General features: G+C 59.6%; 2 protein-coding genes across 13 annotated transcripts in view; one reads left to right on the forward strand and one right to left on the reverse strand.

Annotated features, from left to right (window-relative positions):
• Positions 1-106: 106 nt before the first annotated feature.
• On the forward strand, positions 107-16,038 carry HSD11B2 (hydroxysteroid 11-beta dehydrogenase 2). 11 transcript variants are annotated; one of them, XR_009499094.1, is made up of 9 exons: positions 107-512; positions 4,021-4,233; positions 4,350-4,535; positions 4,642-4,779; positions 4,994-5,077; positions 10,018-10,139; positions 12,135-13,184; positions 13,485-13,548; positions 15,585-16,036. XR_009499094.1 is itself a non-coding variant. In XM_059905201.1 (7 exons), the coding sequence occupies exons 1-7, from the start codon at positions 248-250 to the stop codon at positions 12,273-12,275; spliced, it is 1,149 nt and encodes a 382-aa protein (XP_059761184.1). In that variant the 5' UTR covers positions 107-247; the 3' UTR covers positions 12,276-16,038. The 11 variants fall into 11 exon arrangements, 5 of the variants coding, with proteins under 5 accessions (XP_059761184.1, XP_059761186.1, XP_059761187.1 ...); XR_009499092.1 differs by having other exon boundaries at positions 13,485-16,037; XR_009499093.1 differs by having other exon boundaries at positions 12,135-13,548.
• Positions 6,424-19,068, reverse strand: part of ATP6V0D1 (ATPase H+ transporting V0 subunit d1) — a 38,472-nt gene continuing 25,827 nt past the window's right edge. Inside the window, exons 3-8 of one of the 2 annotated variants that reach the window (XM_059905205.1) lie at positions 12,520-12,698; positions 11,044-11,123; positions 7,620-7,697; positions 7,318-7,494; positions 7,131-7,208; positions 6,424-7,034 (exon numbers count right to left, since the gene is read on the reverse strand). In XM_059905205.1, coding sequence (XP_059761188.1) covers positions 6,873-7,034; positions 7,131-7,208; positions 7,318-7,494; positions 7,620-7,697; positions 11,044-11,123; positions 12,520-12,698 — 754 coding nt within the window. In that variant the 3' untranslated portion in view covers positions 6,424-6,872. Of the gene's footprint in view, positions 7,035-7,130; positions 7,209-7,317; positions 7,495-7,619; positions 7,715-11,043; positions 11,124-12,519; positions 12,699-19,068 lie in introns of both variants that reach the window. The other variant, XM_059905207.1, reaches the window with a different exon arrangement.

Consider the following 19,068-nt stretch of genomic DNA (forward strand, 5'->3'; position numbering starts at 1 on the left):
CACCTGCCGGGCAGGGGGTGCGAGGAGAGAAGTAAAGGAAAGCCCCGCCCCTTCCCCGCCTCCGCTCCGCCCTCGCCCCCGCCCCCGGGGCTCTTTATAAACTCGGCCCGAGGGCTAACAGAGAAAGCGAGTATCCCTCCCGCCCCTGGCTGGTGTTCTGCACCACCCCGCGGCCCGGCCCCGAGTCCCAATCCCTGCTCTCCAGCCCGGCCCCTGCCCCGCCCCGGCCCAGCCCGGCCCGGCCGCCATGGAGAGCTGGCCCTGGCCGTCGGGCGGCGCCTGGCTGCTTGTGGCGGCCCGTGCGCTGCTGCAGCTGCTGCGCGCGGACCTGCGTCTGGGCCGCCCGCTGCTGGCGGCGCTGGCGCTGCTGGCCGCGCTCGACTGGCTGTGCCAGCGCCTGCTGCCCCCGCTGGCCGCACTTGCCGTGTTGGCCGCCACCGGCTGGATCGTGTTGTCCCGCCTGGCGCGCCCGCAGCGCCTGCCCGTGGCGACTCGCGCGGTGCTCATCACCGGTGAGTGCGCGGGGCGCGGAGCGCGGGGATTCCAGGTTCGAGGGCGGGACCGGACACTCAGAGGGCTCCCCGTGGACATGCCAAGGCAAGGCGGGACCCCTAGTCCAGGAGTGGAGGAGTCCCTCTGCCCTGGGTGCAGGGAACCAGCCAAGTAGGAAGAGCAAGGCACCTCCCCCAAGTCCGGGTTAACTACCTGTGGCTTCGGGGAGTGTTGGAGGGAAAATGAGGCAGGGAGCGGGCAGGTGCGCAGGGGAAACTTGTAGCTAAGAAAGAAGAAGCCTTCTGGAGTTTGGGGTTTATGCTATGTCCCTGTCCAAGAGAGCAGTCTTCAGACAGAGGACACTGCTCTGAGGGACTTCAGAGGATGGTCACCCTTTGAACTCTGCCTAACATCCCCACATGGGAGGTCCCATCTCCTCTTCCCTGGGATTAGAGGAATAGGCTTAGATAAAGAGTTGGGACCCACAATTGGCTGGGCTCCTTGGAGTCCAGAAAAGCTTGAGGTCATCATGAGGGACAGCTGGGCATTCAGCTGCCTCTCAGATCCCACCACCCAAACCTAAATTGCTGAAGTAGCTGTCCAGAGTCTGCACCCAGCACGCCACCACCATTCCTCCTGGTTCTCTGTGCCCAGGAAGGAGGTGAGGTCTTGGAAAGCTGGGCTCAGGTGCCTCTGGCCACCTGGCTGAGCTCTCTTTGTGTGGAGCAAGGAATAAATCTGTCATCAGAAGGAGGGAAGGAGGAGCTGAGGCCCAGCCTGAAGTGGGGAGGGGGACAAAGGCCAGTGGGCACTGGCTCCACTGTATGGGGGAGGGGCAGCCTGGTCTCTCTCCTAACCCCCATGGCTTTGGACAGGCGCCCAGGGCTCTGCCCTTGCAATGGGCCTGGGTTGGGGGCAGCCACTGGCTGACTGGCTTCTCAGAGACCTCAGTCTAGCAGGCGGCCCTGCATGATCAGATGGAGCTGGAAGAACTTCCCAGAGGAGGCCATCCTTGAGCTGGGCCTCAGAGGATGGGTGGAGATAGGTGGAGTGTGGAAGGTGTTTTGGATCAGACAAAGGGTGTGGGATAGAAGCTGGAGGCAGGAATGAGCATGGCCTGGGCAGGGGACAGTCAGTAACCAGTCTGGCTGCTGAGATGTGGTGGGATATGAGGTTGTTTCCTTGGAAGGGGCCTTGAATGCCTGGCAAGAAGCCAGAATGTACTGAGGCAGGGTGAAGGTGGCATGAGGGTTTGGGTTTCAGTTAAGATGGTGGAGACAGAGCAGGGCTCAGGCTGGATGGGAGAGACCTTAGTTCAGGGTGGAGTGTGAAGTTTCAAGGGACCCCAGTTTTAGTGGTTTAAGGAAGGAGAGATGACAGATCTACTGGTATCAAGCAGGGAGCTTCTTCCCCCAGGGATGAGGCAGCTCCCCTCCTGCCCGCTAATTAATGAGTTATCTCAACAGGACCCAGGCCATCTGCAGATACTAGTGACCCAGGCAGTCTTTCCTGGGATCTCACCCCAGGCCTTTGTGCTGCCGCTGTTAACATCTCCTAGCCTCGAGCCTGGGAGTGAGGTGAGAGGAGGGATGCCTTTTGTGACTTGGGCTTCCCTCAGCTCTGGTTGCAAAGCCCCGTGAGGGAGGAGGGGAAGAAGACTGCCCAGCCCACCCCATGTAAGCATCAAGAGTAGGCCTCCAAGCTTCCCAATGCCCCCAAACTCTGGGGTTTCCTCTCTCACCACTGACTGCAAGACAAGTAGGTGACCAGGCCCTGCCTCACCTGCTAGGAACGCTGTGTCTTGAGGCTGCCAGAGCTGCCACCCACCCCTCCCTGAGAATGCTCCTGAGAACGGCTGGCCAAGGCTACTTGGGGAGCTCAGCCCTGGGGTCAGGGTTTGGGTTGAGTGGCTGGGTGCCTTGTGTGCACAGCTGTGTACTGCTGGGGTCTCATGGGAGTGAGCCCATTGTTGTTCACGGCTCACTGCACGTAGGTTGGAGTTATGCGCAGGTATCCAAATGTGTGTGCAGGTGAGCAAGAGGGTGTGAAAGGCTTGGGTGACTGTGTTGGGACCGCAGAGCTGAGGTTCTGGAAGGCCTCAGTTTCCCTGTGAAGGGCCTGTCTGCTCTGGAAGGGAGCTTAGGCAAGTGGGGACGCACACACACACACGCACACGCGCACACACACACACACACACACACACACACAAGGGCGCTCACTCCCCTCCCCCAGCCAGACTTGCCCAGGAAATACTCCTCAGCTGGGGCTGGCTGGTGGGTCCCCAGCCACACAAAACCCAGCTTGCAGCCCCCTGCCTAGCTTTGTTCTCTGCCTTAACAGAGGGGACAGGGCTGAAATGGGGGGAACTGGTTGTGCAGAACCACTTTGCAGCTTCTGCTCAGCAAGACCACCATGGGGGCAGGCTCCAGAGAGCCTCCTCCCTCACTGCTCCCAGCCCTGGTTGGCCACCCGTGGAGCCGGATTGGAATGGGAACAATCAAGGAAGCAGGGGTTTGTCAGACCCACTTGCTGGCTCTACCTGGTGGTTCATCTCTCTACATACCAAAGACAGAAATTAGGCCTCCAAGAGTGGTAACTGACCTCAGGTCACACTTGGTGGGCGTGGGAAGGGATTCTAACGCAGATCTGTTCTTATCTTCATCCATTGTGCCCCTGTCCTGGGGGCAAGCGGTCTGGGGCTCAGAGAATGCTCCAGTGTTGCCACTGATTGGAATTCCAAGGGTGGTGGTCAGGGGTGAAGTGCAGATGGGCCTCCAACTTGCCTAGAGCCAGGAATAATAGTAGAGGGTGTTGAGGCTGGAAAGGAAGGTGGATCTCAGGTTGTACAGGGTCTGGATGATGGGAATAGAGGACTTTGGCTTCATCCTAAGGGCTGTGGGGAACCTTGGAGAGGTTTTCAGCAGCAGAGGGATATTGTCATTTTTGGAAGGATCCCTCTGGCTGCTTCGGTAGAGAATGGATTCAAGGGGGCAAGATGGGACAGCACCATAAAAGGGGGCTGCTTCAGTGTCCAGGTAAGAGGAAGACGCCTGGGCAAAGGCAGTGAGAAAGGAAGGGAGTCTGTGCAGTAATACTGTGCATGCGAGCTGAGGCCTGATATCGACCAGACAGAAGGACATCAGAGCTGGGACTGGGTCTCAGCTGGGACTGGCTGACCTGCAGTAGAGTCCTGACCTTACTATATGCTGGCTGAGTGACTTTGGGAAGCAACTTAGCATTACTAGGACTCAGTTTCCTCATCTGTAAAGTGGGGATCATAAGCCACGTTTGATGGGGTAGCTATGAGTCCTCAGGGAGATGACAGTTGTGAAAGAGTTGGTACTCAGGTGCTCAGCCAGAGGGGCAAAGCCTGCCAGAGATGGGCTTAGGAAAAGAAGGGAGGGCTGCTGACTGCTGGTACATTGGGTGTCAGAGGCCTGGATCCCATCCAGACCGTGGTGACCCTGGGGTTGTCTCAGGCCGGACTGGGCCACAGTGGGAGTTCACTGGCTGTCCTTCCCTGGCCAGGCTGTGACTCTGGTTTTGGCAAGGCGACGGCCAAGAAGCTGGACGTGCTGGGCTTCACAGTGCTGGCCACCGTGTTGGATTTGAATAGCCCTGGTGCCCTAGAGCTGCGTGCCTGCTGTTCTCCTCGTTTAAAGCTGCTACAGATGGACCTGACCAAGCCAGCGGACATTAGCCGCGTGCTGGAGTTCACCAAGGCCCACACCGCCAGCACTGGTCAGTAGGCTCAGCTCCGCCAGGAAAGGGCGCGGCTGGGCAGGTGTGAGGGGGCAGGGATCGGAGGTCTGCTGCCGAGCTGATCCTCAGCTTCCCTCCTGGCTCCATGCCTTCAGGTCTGTGGGGCTTGGTCAACAATGCGGGTCAGAACATCCTCGTGGCAGATGCGGAGCTGTCTCCAGTGTCCACATTCCGCAGCTGCATGGAGGTGAACTTCTTCGGTACACTCGAGATGACCAAGGGCCTCTTGCCACTGCTGCGCCATTCGAGCGGTCGCATCGTGACTGTGAGCAGCCCAGCAGGTGAGGGTCCTCCCACACCGGAGCAGAAAAGGTGCCCCTGCAGGGCGGGGAGAGATGCTGGAGCCCCTGGCCCAGGCTGAGCTGCCCACTCCCAATCCATCCCCAGGAGACATGCCATTTCCGTGCTTGGCTGCCTATGGGACCTCCAAAGCGGCTGTCGCGTTGCTCATGGACACGTTCAGTTGTGAACTTCTGCCCTGGGGTGTCAAGGTCAGCGTCATCCAGCCTGCCTGCTTCAAGACAGGTGAGGTTCAGGGATTTGGGGCTGGGGCCTGTGTGGTGTACTGGGGGAGAGGGGGAAGGTGGCGTGGGTGTGGTCTTGTCTGGAGTGGGGTTGGGTCTGAGGCATGGGCGTGGCTTTGGCTGGGGGCGGGTCTCAGGTTGTGAGTTAGAGAGACCTGGGTCTGGCTTTGGCTTCCCTAACAGACCCCACTCTGACCTTGCCACTCATTCCCCAGAGGCAGTGAAAGACATGGACCAGTGGGAAGAGCGCAAGCGGCAGCTGCTGGCCAACCTGCCCCGAGAGCTGCTGCAGGCCTACGGTGAGGACTACATCGAGCACTTGAACGGGCAGTTCCTGCATTGTCTGAGCCAAGCACTGCCAGACCTCAGCCCGGTTGTAGATGCCATCACCGATGCGCTGCTGGCGGCTCAACCACGCCGCCGCTATTACCCAGGCCACGGCCTGGGGCTCATGTACTTCATCCACTACTACCTGCCTGAGGGCCTGCGGCGCCGTTTCCTGCAGTCCTTCTTCATCAGTCCCTATGTGCCAAGAGCACTGCGGCCTGGCCAGCCCGGCCTTACCTCTGCCCGGGATGTAGCCCAGGACCCAGGCCCTAAACCGGGCCCTTCCCCCACTGCCCAGTGAGCAGTATGTGCATAGAACTGCTCCAGCAGAGGAGATCCCTTATGCCCTTGGTCCTCCCCTGGGCATTCTGACCCACAGGTCTGCCCCAAAGCCTGGCCTAAAGGACCCCAAACCCACCCACTGCCAATGTCACAGGCCAGGCCTGGTGAGGCTAAGGCTTCCCAGTGAACCTCCGGGCCTCTCCTGCTTCATGAGCCCAAACAGACCCTCCTGGGCACAAGGCTCCACCATGCACCTTGGAGAACCCAGCTGGATGGGGAGTTTAGTGCAAGACTCAGCTGTAGCCTTTGACAGGATCCTGCAGACAGTGCCTCTGCAAACTAAGGAGTGACTGGGAAGGTTGGGGACCCCCCTCAGGATTATTTCTTGGCACCAGTGCCTCAGTGCTGCGATTTGAAGGGTGAATCCCACTGTTTCTTGACTGGCTCAAGAATTAGGGCCCTGACCACCCACCCCAAGCCCCCCAAGCCACAGGGAGGCTGCATATTCTACTTGCCTGATTGCCACTTTTTGAATAAAGACAAATTTTTATTTCTCCTAGAATGGGGGAGATGCTATGTTCGCCTAGGTGACAGGCTGTAGCTGTGAAACAGACTGGGCACCGCCTGGGGGCCGAGGCTTTGGGCACAGACTCTGGTTTATACCCAACCCCCTTCAACAACCTTGGGCAGATCATTTATCCATAGGTTTCCTCATAGTGAAATGGGGGTAATGACCCCAGCCCAGGGAGTTCTGGGGCTCAACGAAGCAAAGAGGGAGGCCTGGGCGCCCTCTAGAGTCAGGAGCCAGTGCCACAGGCCTGTCAGAGCCTCCAGCAGAGGAAGGGGCTAATCCTCCACTGACTTTCCCCACCCTGAGGAATCTGGCTGCACAGTGTCAGGGCCAGCCTAGGGCTGCCACCCAAGGAAGGAAGGTAGAAGGCTTAGGTGGGGGTGGGCTCAGTGAGGGTGGGGCCTGAGGGGAGTTGGGGATCTGGGAGAGGGACTAGGGCCCAAAGGAGACAGAAGACAGCTGGGCTTAGAGAGGGCAGTTTTTATTGTCTCAGAGGGGCAGAGCTACTTCCCCTATTCCCCAAGGACACGCACGCTCTATCCTGCCCCTGCGCCATGGCTCTGGGGGACCCGCTGAGGGAAGAGGAGGTTCACACTGCCCCCAGGGGTTCTCAGGTTAGGGAGGAACACAAAAGTGACCACATGCTTCTCAGACACGTCAGCGGCTGTAAACATAGGGCTGAGGGGGCCTCCTTGCTCTGGAGTTGGGGGGCTTGGTCCATCCTTGGTGGGGGGAGCAGGTGCCCAGCCCCTTTTCAGGCCCAAGAGCAGTCTCAGAGAGGGTCAGGGAAGCTGGGCAGCCACTAGGACAGTGTGCTACCCCCCAGGGCACGTAGGTGAGCCGTGAGCTTTGTCACAGCACACGCAGACACACAGGCGCACACACACACTTGTGGGGAGACTTGGGCCAGGGTGCTAGAAGATGGGGATGTAGTTGTCAATCTTGGCCCGGTGGCGCTGGGCGATGCACTCCGCAATCCATACAATGTTGCGACACTCCTGCTCCTTGAGCTTCACAAAGGCGTAGAAAACACCAAAGTGGAACTGGTTCAGGAAGGCCAACTTGTTCAGTTTCACCTGCAGACACAGGCAGGAGTGGTGTGCAGGTGGCCATGACCAGAGTCAGGCCTAAGCCACCAACCCCTCCCTAGGATGGGCAGGGCCAGCACTCACCTCGTGCTCGAAGAATCGGTCCTCCAGGGTCTTGTCTCCAGGGTTGCTGCCCGCACCCTCGAAGAGCAGCTTGTACTCCTGGCCCAGGGGAGCAGGGGGAAGCATGAGCATGAGGGTGCTGTTGGGTATGGGGTGGGGACGCGGGTGCCAACATGCCCAACCACCGTTCAATAGCCAGGGCACTCACCGGGTAGTAGTCGGCCACGTTCTTGACCTGCTCGTAGTCGTCAGCCCGAGCCAGCTGGGCCAGGCCCTCAGGGTAGAGCCGCCCGCAGTGCGGAAAGAGCTTGGCACGGTCCTCCTTGGAAAGCTCTGTGCCGAAGGAGTTGATGGTGATGATGAAGGCGCGGCGGTCTGCTTCAAACTGTGGGGCCGGTGCACAGGCGAGGAGAGAGGGACGGGGAGGGAGGCAGCAGCCAGTCAGTTGGCAGGGCTTCCCCCAGGCCAGGGATGGGGGAACAGCAGGCGGGAGGGTGGGCAGGCACTCACCTCCAGGATGGGACACATGGCATCGGCTGTGGTCCCACCCAGCAGGGTGCAGAACTTGTAGAAGGACTCCAGGTAGGCCTGTGCAGAGCATGGGGCTTCCTCAGCCCAGGCAGGGAGACTTGAGGGGGTCTGCCAGGCCTCCTCCTCACAGTTCCCTCCTTCCCTCCCCGACCCCTTTCATGGTGAATCCAAACATCATACCCGTGGCCAGGGCAGCCCCCGTGTCAGAGCCCCTGAAACATCCACAGATTTCCGACTGTTAATCAGCCGAGTAGCAGTAGCCTGCTGCCTCTCCCCACCCAGTAGTGACAGAACAATTTCTGGCCCACTGTCTGCTTCATGGTGCGGTGCCCTTCACACCCTCATCCCACGGAGTGCCAGGCTCAGAGAAGGGCTCTGTCTTCCCCCTGCTGCTCTGCCTGCCCTTCCCCCAAATCTCTCCTCCTCCCCTCTCTCCTCAGAAAACCACGTGTCGATGGGCCAGTGAAGGATGGTGACCTCTGAGAGTTCACAGGGATGGCCTGGACTGGGTGCCTTGGCCCCTCTCAGCACCCCACCTTAAAGAGCACCTCCTCCCTCTTCCCATCCCCTAGGTAGTTCCCAGGCATCACGCAGCAGGAACCAAAGTGTACTGTCAGCCCAGCTCCTCCTGAGGGATGGTTATTGCCGGCACAGATGTCAGCCCTGCGATGTGATGGCTGGACACACAGGCTGCCGGTGGGAACAAGCACTTCCTGCCCAGGCAAATTGGATCTGCTGGGCATGAGGAGAAGCCAGGTCAGCCCAGGCCTCAGGTCCCTCCCACGACTAACTCCTGAAACTAGCTAGACCCAGGCAGGCTTCCTTCCCTGAACCTCTCCATGTCAAGGAAAGGGGGACAGTCTCATGGCCCCCTGGGGAGCTCCCTCTACTCAGGTGCTCTGGGGTCCCACTTGGTGGCATGGCCACAAGAACTCCAGCGCTACAGGCTAGAGACGATTCTTCTGAGCTGGGGGGTGAGGGCTGGGAGGCAGGGAAAGCTTTCTGTGCCGAGGTCTGCCCTCTAAGGAGCAGAGAACATTCCACCCACCACCTGCTGATGTGGGCCACAGGTTCTACTGACCCAAGAGAGGAGGTGAGATGACACCCAGGAGTCCACGAGCCCAGGCTGAGCCTGGCCAGCAGCACTGGGCAAGCTGGGCTCAGGGGAAGGCCTGAGGTGACCACTGGGGTCACAGGAAACAGAAGTCTAGAACAGGTCAGGGGGAAAGAAGCCTGGAAAGGGAGAGTGGACCCCAGCATAGCAGAGGGCTCGCGTGGTAGCTGCCAATCCTACCATGGATTAGTGGCACTGTTTAGTCCCTCTGGGACTGTCCCCAGCCACCCCTTTCCCCGTGGCCAGCCAAGCTGGGTGTGTCCAAATCTCCAGGCCTGCCCCAGTGGGGCCTGCAGTTCCTATCCGTGGGGGGAGCCACCAGCCTTTGCCGAGCTGGACTGATCCTGGAGACGCTGACCCCAGGGTGGTGGAGACAGGTGGCATAGGCCCAGACTCTCTTCAGGAGGCTCAGGAGCTGAAGAAACTGGCAAGACCCCAGAGTCCCAGGTACCAAGGTCACCTTCCCACCCCCGTCCTGCCCCCTGGAGTCTGCCAGCCCACGTCTGCTGCACCAGCTGCCTACAGTTCCCACCCGCTACTGGGGGTCCGCCTAATCTCCCATCTGTGGCCACTGGGCTGGGACATCGCCTGACAGGCGGTCCTGGCACGGCGCCTGCATCACTGGGTCGGTGTTTACAAGCTGGTGCCCGGGCAGCCCTCGCCAGTGACTCCAGCTAGAACCAGTCAGGCCCGGTGACGGTGTGGGTGAGGCTGGGGGGACAGCCGCACCCCTCACCCTGCCTCAGGGCAAGGAAGCCGGCAGTGGGCCAGCTGGGCGGGCAACAGCACCGTGGGGGCGGGCGGGGGCCGCGGGCAGCGTGAGCACTGGCACACCTGAGCCGGCTCTCACTGCCTGCCCGCCCCCCATGGCCCCCCTCACCCCGCCCTCCCCATCTCCCTCTTTCTCTCCCTACTGGCAGGCAAATGAGAGCACTCGCTTTGCAGACAAGCTGAGCCGTGCTGCCAGTGTCTAGCAAGTGGCTTCAGGCAACCCACTCTCCTTCTCTAAGCCCTCAGTTTCCTCATCTTACAAATGGGGATACTGATGCCTACCTAGCTCCTAGGGCAGTCCCGAGGAGTAAAGAAGCCAATAATCTTCCTACCTCTCGTCTTGTCCCCTCTAGTCTGTCCTCACATTCTGGTGATACTCTGCCCTGTTGGAAACCTTCATTGGCTGACCCTGCCCACAGGATAAAACTCAAACTTCTGGCCTGGCATTCAAGACCCTGGGTGACTTGATCCTGTGCCTGCCTTTTTTTCCAGACCTGTCTCCCACTGTCCATCTGGAACCTGCACTTCCACAGCAAACTGCTTGCCGCTTGGCCCGTGTTCCACACTTGCTTCTGCATGTGCTGTCCCTCTGCCTACACTACTACAACCTCCAGGTAAGCTCTTCACCTACCTCCAGATCCTCCCTGCACCCTGGCCCAGACCCCCGCAGGGAGACTGGAGGGCCTGCGCTCAGGCTGCCACTGTGTTGGCCACCTAGCTCCAACTAGGACAGGAGAAGAGCCTCACCATGAAGATCCAAGAGACAGATGTTCTCAGGGTTAGGTCAGCAGGGCTGTTGGCCAGTGCTATCTTCAGGCCCCCTTCAGGGCCTGCCCACTACTGACCCATCAGAGGTCCTGGCTTCAGAGGTCCTCACCATGGCCAGGGCCCAGTCTGCCCCAAAAGGCCCTCACTGGTCCCTGGTCGGCCCCCTTCCTTGGCTCTCAGCCCTGCTCCTAACCTCTTTGGGCCAGGGCAGGGCTGACCCAGGAATCCCAAGCCCACTCTATTTCCAGGGGTCACCAGCTTGTCCCACAGCCTGGTGGGAAGCAGAAAGTGGGTGGGGTTGAAGATGATGGGCCACGGCACTGGTTCTAGACCTGGGAACCTGGGGACACAGGGACCTGGCTATGCCTGGCTGGGTTGCTCCCCACACCGTGCTCAGGTGCCTGTCCTTGCTGGTGACAGTCCAGGTGGGGTGAGTCTGAGAGCTATGGCCTGGGTGGTGGCCAGTAACCCTCCTGGATGCAGGGGGAGTGGCCATTCAGGAGCCCGCTTTGACAGGCCAAGCTGTGGAGCACCAGCCGCTCCTGCTGATTTGATCTGGGCCCAAGGGATGGAGAACCTGTTTCATGAAGTCTTGCACCAGTCACGGGAGCCAGAGAGTGAGCAGATAAGCCCCTGGGAGAGGAGCCTGGAGCAGCTGTGTCCTGTCCCAGCACCCCACATAAATCATCAGCCCACCGTGCCCATGGCCCCGCCCACCTACTTCACCACCACTGGGCCCAGGGGCACTACCTTGTAGAGCGTGTTTCGGATGATCTCGATGTTCATCTCATCAAGGTCCTGCTCTGAGATGCAGTCCTGGAAAAAAGCCGCTGGGGAGGAAAGACGTGGGTATGAGGGGCGGGCGAGTGGACTCGGCCGAAACAAGAATCGTGCTGATGTTCAACTGCCCCTGCAGGGCACAGAGGACCCCTGCCACAAGGCCCATCTGGCTGGTAATTGGGGGGCACTCAGCCTGGTCTGGACTATTGCCTTAGAAGTGGCCGAAGCAATACTCCAGGCCATGTGTACTGACCTGAGCTTCTCCTGCCTTCTTGCTCCTAAAACTGATTTATAAAGGAGGCGGCCAGCCATAACATGATCTAATCGCCTCTGGGGCAGACCCAAGCTCAGATCATGCCAAAGAAAGGCTTGCATAAGAGGCTGTGACATCCTCCCTTCTCGAGGGGCAGCTGTGGATTCTGGGCCTGACGCCCACTTCTCTGCATCTCCCAGGAGAGCCTGGGGCCCACATTTGGAAAACCGTCCTTCTCCTTAGAACAAGGAATGAGCATGACAGCTGGGTGAGCATGGAGCAGTGACCCATGGGGCCACTGGAGGGCTGGGAATTAGAGGCCAAAGCAGGATAGAGCCCCTCGATCCCCAGGGACCCACGGACTCACTGGTCTGTTTCTTCTTTAAAGATGGAGAAACTGAAGAAACCACCAACAGCCCAGAACTAGCTCAGAGTTATTGTGAGAGATAAGATCTTGTGCAGATAAGGCCAGCAAGTAGGGCTTAGGCCTCTTAGTGCAGGACCAAGTGCAGCTTAGGGCCCAGTTGTTCAACCCTGGCGGCTTCCTGGAGGTGGTGCCCTGGGGACTAGGACTCTGGCTGTGAGGGCACTAGCTGGTGACAGCCTTAGTGCCTTCTCTCCAGCCTCCCTCCAAGGCAGGCAGGAGCCAGTGCTGCCTAGGCGGGGCCCTGCAGGAAGCTCCCAGTTCCCCTTCCTTCCTTGGCCTCTGACATGAACTCTGCATCCTGCCGGACACTGCCTGACTTGGCCCCTGGACCTGCTTTGTGGAGGTAAGTGAAGCTCTTTGCTTCCCTCCTCTGCCTCACAGGCAGCAAGCCACTCCAGCCCAGCTTACGGCCACGGTCTGTCAGAGCTCCCAAGACTCCAAGGGACCCGAAACCCTCTCTCCACTCTCCGTGAGCTCAGCCCTCCTCTGCATTCGGAGAAATCAGACAGATTCACAAAGTGAGATGGTCTGAGTCAGGCCCTGGGGCTAGTGGGCCTGGCCCAGCAAAAGCAACAGGAAGGGAGCAAAAGGCAGGGTGAGGAGGAGAGAATGGAAAGCGAAGTGGAAGGGAAGAGAAAGGTAAGCAGCAGTGGGCGGACCTCGCTTTCTGGCTCAGGACCGCCCCCGGGGGTCCGAAAACCCCACACGGCGGCACTGACACTGATGCCACTGCCTGCCACCTCCCTCCTCCGCCAGGGTAGCTCACCCAAGGGCGTGTCCACCAGAATGGCATTGTAGAGCTCGGCGGGCGTCTGTGCGATGTTCACGGCCTCCATCTGCTCAAAGCTGCCTAGTGGGTGGCACTTGGGCACAAGCTCGGCGATAGAGCGCTGGTGCAGTGTGCCCGTGATGAGCAGGATTACGTTGTCAATCATGTAGCTGTAACTGCGGGAGGCACACAGCAGGGCGGCAGCCCTTGAACTCCTGGCACAGCACCACGCCCCTGCCCCCACCCGGCGCAGGCCACCAGCCCCTCAACGGCAAGCACCACCTCAGGCTCCTCTCCCTGTCCAAGGGTGCCCCCTCCTCCGGCACCAGAAGCACAGGACAGACATGGCCCCTCCCTGGGGGGGGGGTGAGAACTCATGCCCCACGAGTGATCAGGAAGCAGGTGCAGGTAGTAACTACCCCCCAGGTGTGAACAGTGTTCTGGCAGGACACGGGAAGCACGTGCACGGAGGTGAGGCGCACGGGCCAGCCTGGGGGATGAAAGAACTGGGAGATGAAAGCATGTTCTGGGAAGAGGGAACAGTGTGTGCAAAGGCCTGGAAGCAATCACTGAGTGGCGGACGCCTCAAGGAACTGAGCACGGTCAGGGTTGGCAGAAGGAAGGGAACCGGTGCAGTGCTGCCAGCAGGCTGGAGCCTAGAGGTGGGTCCTGTGGGCCCGGCTGAGGGTTCTGACTTCGTTTTGAGCACGAGGGACCCATGAGCAGGATATAAGCAAGGAGTACCACAGGCACTCTGGCTGCTGGTGGGGACAGAGGGGGAGATGGCAAGAGGAGGAGAGGCTGAGGAGTGGAGTGGGGAGAAGCTTCTCTAGGGAAAACCAGAGAAGACTCAGAGGGAGGGTCCCTGGAGTAAGGCCCCTGGTCAGTCAGGCTGAGACAAGCAGGCAGACAGCTGCCCTGTGCAGCCCGCTCCAAAGACAGGGCACTGCCTCCTCCTTTAGGGCCTGAGGAGCCACCAGGATGGCCTGGAGGAGATCCAGAGACCTGGAAGGAGCCTGGGCTCAGGTCAGTCCCCTCCGGCACAGAAGGCCCGCTCTGCACAGTGCACGGGCAGCAGGGGGGGCTGGAGAGCTGGGGAGGGGTGGGGCTACCCAGCTCAGACTTGGCAACGGGCAAGCTCTGCCTCCACCCTTTGAGACAATGCCACAAAGGGGCTGTGGCCAAGAGTTCTGTGTAGTCACCTGTGTGAGCAATGGGGTGAAGAGGGCGAGAGGGCCCCAGTCAGGCTGCAGGAGCCACAACATTCCTCCAGCTTGTCACCAGTGATGATCTCAGGGCATGAGGCAGCTGGATGAGGCCTGGGGGTTCAGCTCCAAGGCCAGAGTGGGGCTCCCACTGAAGGGTGGGAGCTGGGCTGGAGGCTGCTGCCCTGAATTGGGCACTGAGCACACCCTGGCTGTTGGGTGGGCCAACAGCTGTCCTGTGACAGTATCTTGAGGCTGTCCAAGGTAGGAAGTGGCCCCCAATTCCAAGGGAAGAAAAGTAAGGAGGTGGTGGCCTAGGCCTCAGCTCAGAGGGCTGGCTACTGGGGGAACTCCCACAGGGCCTGCCAGGAAGGCGGCAGAAGGAAGAAACCACAGCTCCTGTCCCCGCCTGACCCCCACCCCCCTGCTTGCTACACACTCCCCCAACTCCCACCCAGCCCAGTGCCCTGCTATGACCTCTGCTCTCTCGGGCCTGGGGCCAGGCAGCTGCCCTCTCTCTGCCCCCAATCCGACTGGGTCAGCCACAGGATGTGTGCTGAGAAGAGACAGGCCTGCCTTCTCAAACTGAGGGCTTCAGGCAGGGCCCATTCACAGCCGCGAGCCGAGGGGCCCGAACGGCCAGCCTTTTGCCCCCACCTGACAGAGCTGGCAGAGTCGAGGGACCTCAGAGAGATCCCGCCAGAGCTTTGTGCCTTGGTCTCCAGCCCCAGCCTGCATTGTCCCTAACCTGGACAGCACATCCCTCTTGCCCCTGATGCCTCCAGAATCTCACGCACCGCAGGACCCACCATACATCATCTCCCGCAACACTCCACCTGTGTCCCATCCAGCCCCACTCTAGCCATCGTGTTCCCTGAGACAGCCACAAAGTCCCTACCCCCGAACCCGAAGATGCTCGTTCACGCTCTCACCAGACTTTGGGCAGGGACGGGGAGAATGCTGTACCTCTTCGAGCTGTTCTATCCAACTGATCCCACAACCACCAGCATCACCAGCCCCACTGTCAGAGGATATGAGACACAGAGGCTGCAGGCCCCAGGCCCTGTCACATCATAAAGCAGAGGAGCACCGTGTCTCTTGGTCAGTGTCCATGCACCTCCACCCACGTCCAGGTTCCCATGCCTTGACTCTACACTCCCCATCTAGCCTTGCCTTCTCAGAGGAATCTCCACAAGTCAGCTTCCTTTCTCTAAACCTCTCCGCTCCTTGCACCAGGGTATTCATTTATGTTGGGGACGGGGCTGGTGTCAGGGCCCAAGGAAGGTGCCTTGGCAATTGTCAGGGTCCTGACCCGGCTCAGAGGTGAGCCCTGTGGGAAGACTCCACTGTCTGGCTTTGCTGCTGTCCCTCCAGTGATGTGGAACAGGATGGCTATGATTCACTTTTCAGCCCTGACAGCAGATGTGAGGGCTGGTGATAGCACCCCCTGGCTGCCCCCAGACTCTCCTGCTAGAAGTCCTGGCTGGGCACCAAGGGAAATGCTAAGCCAAGTAAAGCTCCCCAGCCCCTTCCAAGGCCCTCTTCTAATCCAGGCTAGGCCAGCTTTGGATGACCCTATGCCAGGCCCAGCGGCTCCCTCCCCCGAGTCAACTGCAAGGTTACTATGGCAGTAGCCCCTGTTTCTTTCCCCTGCCCAGTGAGGGCCAGAATCTCCTTTCCTGGGATGAAAGGAGGCAGGGCATGGCAGAGATGATGCCGGCCCAGCTGTCTGCTTTTCCCCCCAAGGTGAAGGCCTTCAGCAGGCAGGGAAATCCTCCTCCTCGTCTGGCTTGAGCTGCTGCCTCCCTGCCCCCAGAAAGCCACTCCACCAGTCCTCCCTTCATTTGGCCTTAATAGGAGAGTGTGAGTTTCCAGCTGGTCAGCATCTCCCTCCAGAAGAAGACAGTTGGGGAGTGGACAGGCGTCTGCCCGCCAGGCCAAAGAGGCCCTCTTGGGGTGGGAGTAGGGCAGTCTGTATTGCTCTGCCCTGAGGCCCTCCCTCACCCTGTGCCTTCAAGAGTCAGCTTGGGGGCTTCCCTGGTGGCGCAGTGGTTGGGAGTCTGCCTGCCAACGCAGGGGACATGGGTTCGAGCCCTGGTCTGGGAAGATCCCACATGCCACGGAGCAACTAGGCCCGTGAGCCACAACTACTGAGCCTGCGCGTCTGGAGCCTGTGCTCCGCAACGGGAGAGGCTGCGACAGTGAGAGGCCCGCGCACTGCGATGAAGAGTGGCCCCCGCTCGCCGCAACTGGAGAAAGCCCTCGCACAGAAACGAAGACCCAACACAGCCAAAAATAAATAAATAAATAAATTAATTAATTAAAAAAAAAAAAAAAAAAGAGTCAGCTCGGGCCGAAAGAAGTCTTGGGATGGGGTTTAGAAAGCCACTTCCTCCAAGAAGTCTTCTCAGCCCCTAGCCAAGTCCTGTCCCTCTGCTGTTCCCTTTGGCGCCACCTGCTGGAGCATGATGGCTTGCTCCCATGGTCTCATCATTTGGCCCCGGGGGCCAGGCTTGGCGCTGGATAGGCCATGATGACTACCCGGTCAGTCGGCCCATCTACAGCTCCCAGCAGAAGCTGCTAGTAACCGTACCTGTGCTCAGTCACATCTGGGTCCTACAGAGCACTGCCCAGGTGGAAAGTGAACAGAGATATCAAGCTGTGGCTTCAGCACGTTACCTGTCAAGCCTCAGTTTCCCCTCTGCAATTAGTATGACTGAAGTACAGCCCCCAGCAGAGCCAGTGACGCCCTGACCTTCTCCTTATTAAAATCCTGCCCCTCTCCTGAGGTCCAGTTGGGTCCTCCCTGACCCAACCTGAGACCTGAGACTACTGAGCATCAAAGGGCGCCTGCATACTCTCCCTCAGGCTCAGGAGAACAGTGTCAGTGCTGGCTCTCCCTCTGGGCCGGAGCCGGGTCGAGCCCAGGACCCAGGAACCACAGCAGGCCTAGCGCCCCAGCCTACAGAGACCCTGCTATCAACTCAGAAACGGTGGTTGTGGACAGTGAAGGCTGGGGGGCCAGAATAGGGAGGCCTAAGGACACCTGATACCCGCTGTGACCCAGCAGAGCCCAAGGTTTGGAAAATGTGACCTGGGGAGAGTGGCGGGTGTGCTGACAGGCCCACTGGGTACTTGAGGCCATTGTCCCAGGACAAAGCTTCTTTCCAGCTGCCCACTCCAGGCTGGTGGCACTGAGGCCCCTGGCACAGTAGAATATGAGACCTCACCTCCCCCAGATGGTGCAGGTCACCGTGCCCGGGCTCTGCCAATGGGTACCTGGGCTTCAGGCAGGTGCTACACACTGGGGACGGCCCCTCCAGGGAGGCTCACTCATCTAAGGACAAGGCCTTTGGGGCCCACCTGGGAATCCCCAGAGACCAACTCACTTCTCCACAAGCCATTCTCTCTCAGCTTCCCTTCTGGGGCCTAGTCTCTCATAGGACGCCATATGGGATGGCCCAGATCAAAGTCTCCTCTGAAGCTCAGAAAACCCAACAGAGGCCCTACCCCATGTCAGACAGCAAGTGAATGGCTGAGTCTGGAAGGAGCCCTTGGTACAGTGATGTATTACATGTTATCACCATGAAATTGAGCTGAATCATCTCAAAACCACATGACTGATGACAGTCTACTTCAGAGGGACCTCTCTCACTCAGGGCCTGTCTTACCACACATGCGGCAGCTGCCTCCACTCTGGCCACCCACTCTGAGTGGCCTCTCGAACCCCATCTGACCCTCGAGTCCTCTCAATGCTGAAGCCCCTGGTTCCATTTGTGGCAGCTGCCCACAGGCCTCTCCAGAAGCTATCTGCACCACCACTGGTACCCATCCTATTGCATCCATAAGTCTCCCTCCCTCCTGGCACTGCGCCTGGCCCAGAGCTGAATACTGGTCATGTGTGTTGGCTCAAGGCTGGCTGGGATCTACAAAAGCACTGGACACTGTCTCTCACACAGGAGGGCAGAGGAGACCTTGCCCAGCTTCTGCTTGCACACCTGCAATGACAAGGAACTCACTGCCTCCTGCAGAAACCAGTTCCAGCCATCCTGGGGCAGCTCCGAAGGCGACTAAGAGATTCTGAAGTCTGGAGCTAAGATGACCTCTGTGGTGGTCCCAACCTCCGCCCCAGCTGGGCCAGCTCTGTCTGTGGGCAGCACTGGCATTGTTCCCTCAAGCCCCCACACCCAGGATGGGGTATCTAGCTGACGCGTCCATCACCTGGGGATGGCACTCTCCTTTCCGGTAACATCCCTCTGGACATCTCTAGGGTATCTGCCTCCTTCCCAGAGGGTCACAGAGCCAGGGGCTCCGTGCTCCACCTCCACATGTATGGTTCCCCCTGCCTTCCCCCAATTCTTCTTTCAAATGCCCTTCCCTTCAGCCAAACAGCCCCCTCCTCAGGGAAGCCAGTGGTGAGTCCCTGGCCTGGGGAGGTCCCCTGGACAGGCCCCTGTGGAAGCCTTCACCCCTTTCTGCAACACTCCTTACTCCTGGGATGAGCCAGGGTGGAGGCGGTTACGGAGGTGGTGTGGAGGAGGAAGAGGAGGAGCAGCCGGGGAGGTAGGAGTTAAATCAAAGAGACACCGTGAGAGGAAGGAGACTGCTGGAAGGAGGTAAGATGGATGTGGCTCCTATTAGGTCTGGAGACCCTGGCCACATGAAGGTCAGCGGTGACCTTAGCCGGAGCCTTTGGTGGAGTGATGGGATGGCTGGAAGCGGACTGGAGGCTCAGGATGCAGGAGGTGAGAGAACACAGAGGGAATGTAAAAGTGCAGGCCGCACAAGATGGGTTTTTAATGGTGTGAGAGATTTGAACTTGTTTAGATGCTGTTGGGAAGAATCTGGAAGGGAAGGGGCTGCACAGACAGGAGTGCAGATGAGTGGCCCTCAGGGTTCAGGGAGTGGGGTGAGGGGACTCAGGACATCGGCAGAAGGACCCAAGAGAAGAGGAGGGTACCTCTGCCATTGGAACAGGGTTGGGGGGCCCAGACACAGTGCTGGGAGGTGGACTGGCTTCTACTGTCTCTGTGGAGGAAGAGGTGGGCCATCTACCCAGAGAGAAGGCTGGGGGCAGGCGATGAACGGTGTTTAAGATGGGGAGGTGGTCTTCCCACCCTCGGTGGGGAGCTGCAGGGTGCTGAGTAGGGAGAGCGAGTGGCCAGCTGGGCAGGGACAGGCCAAGCCAGCTGAACTGGTAAGTGTGCATGTCTGGCAGCAGGGAAAATCCACCCAACACTGGCTTCCCCAGCTCTGCTCCCGGCAGCGGAGGTGGGGGAGGGCGCCTCGAGGCTGGAGGCTGCTGGGCTTCCTCCAGGGCTGGGGAACTGCCAGCCGGGTG

The sequence above is a fragment of the Balaenoptera ricei genome, chromosome 19 (assembly GCF_028023285.1).
Source record: "Balaenoptera ricei isolate mBalRic1 chromosome 19, mBalRic1.hap2, whole genome shotgun sequence".
Lineage (NCBI taxonomy): Eukaryota > Metazoa > Chordata > Mammalia > Artiodactyla > Balaenopteridae > Balaenoptera > Balaenoptera ricei.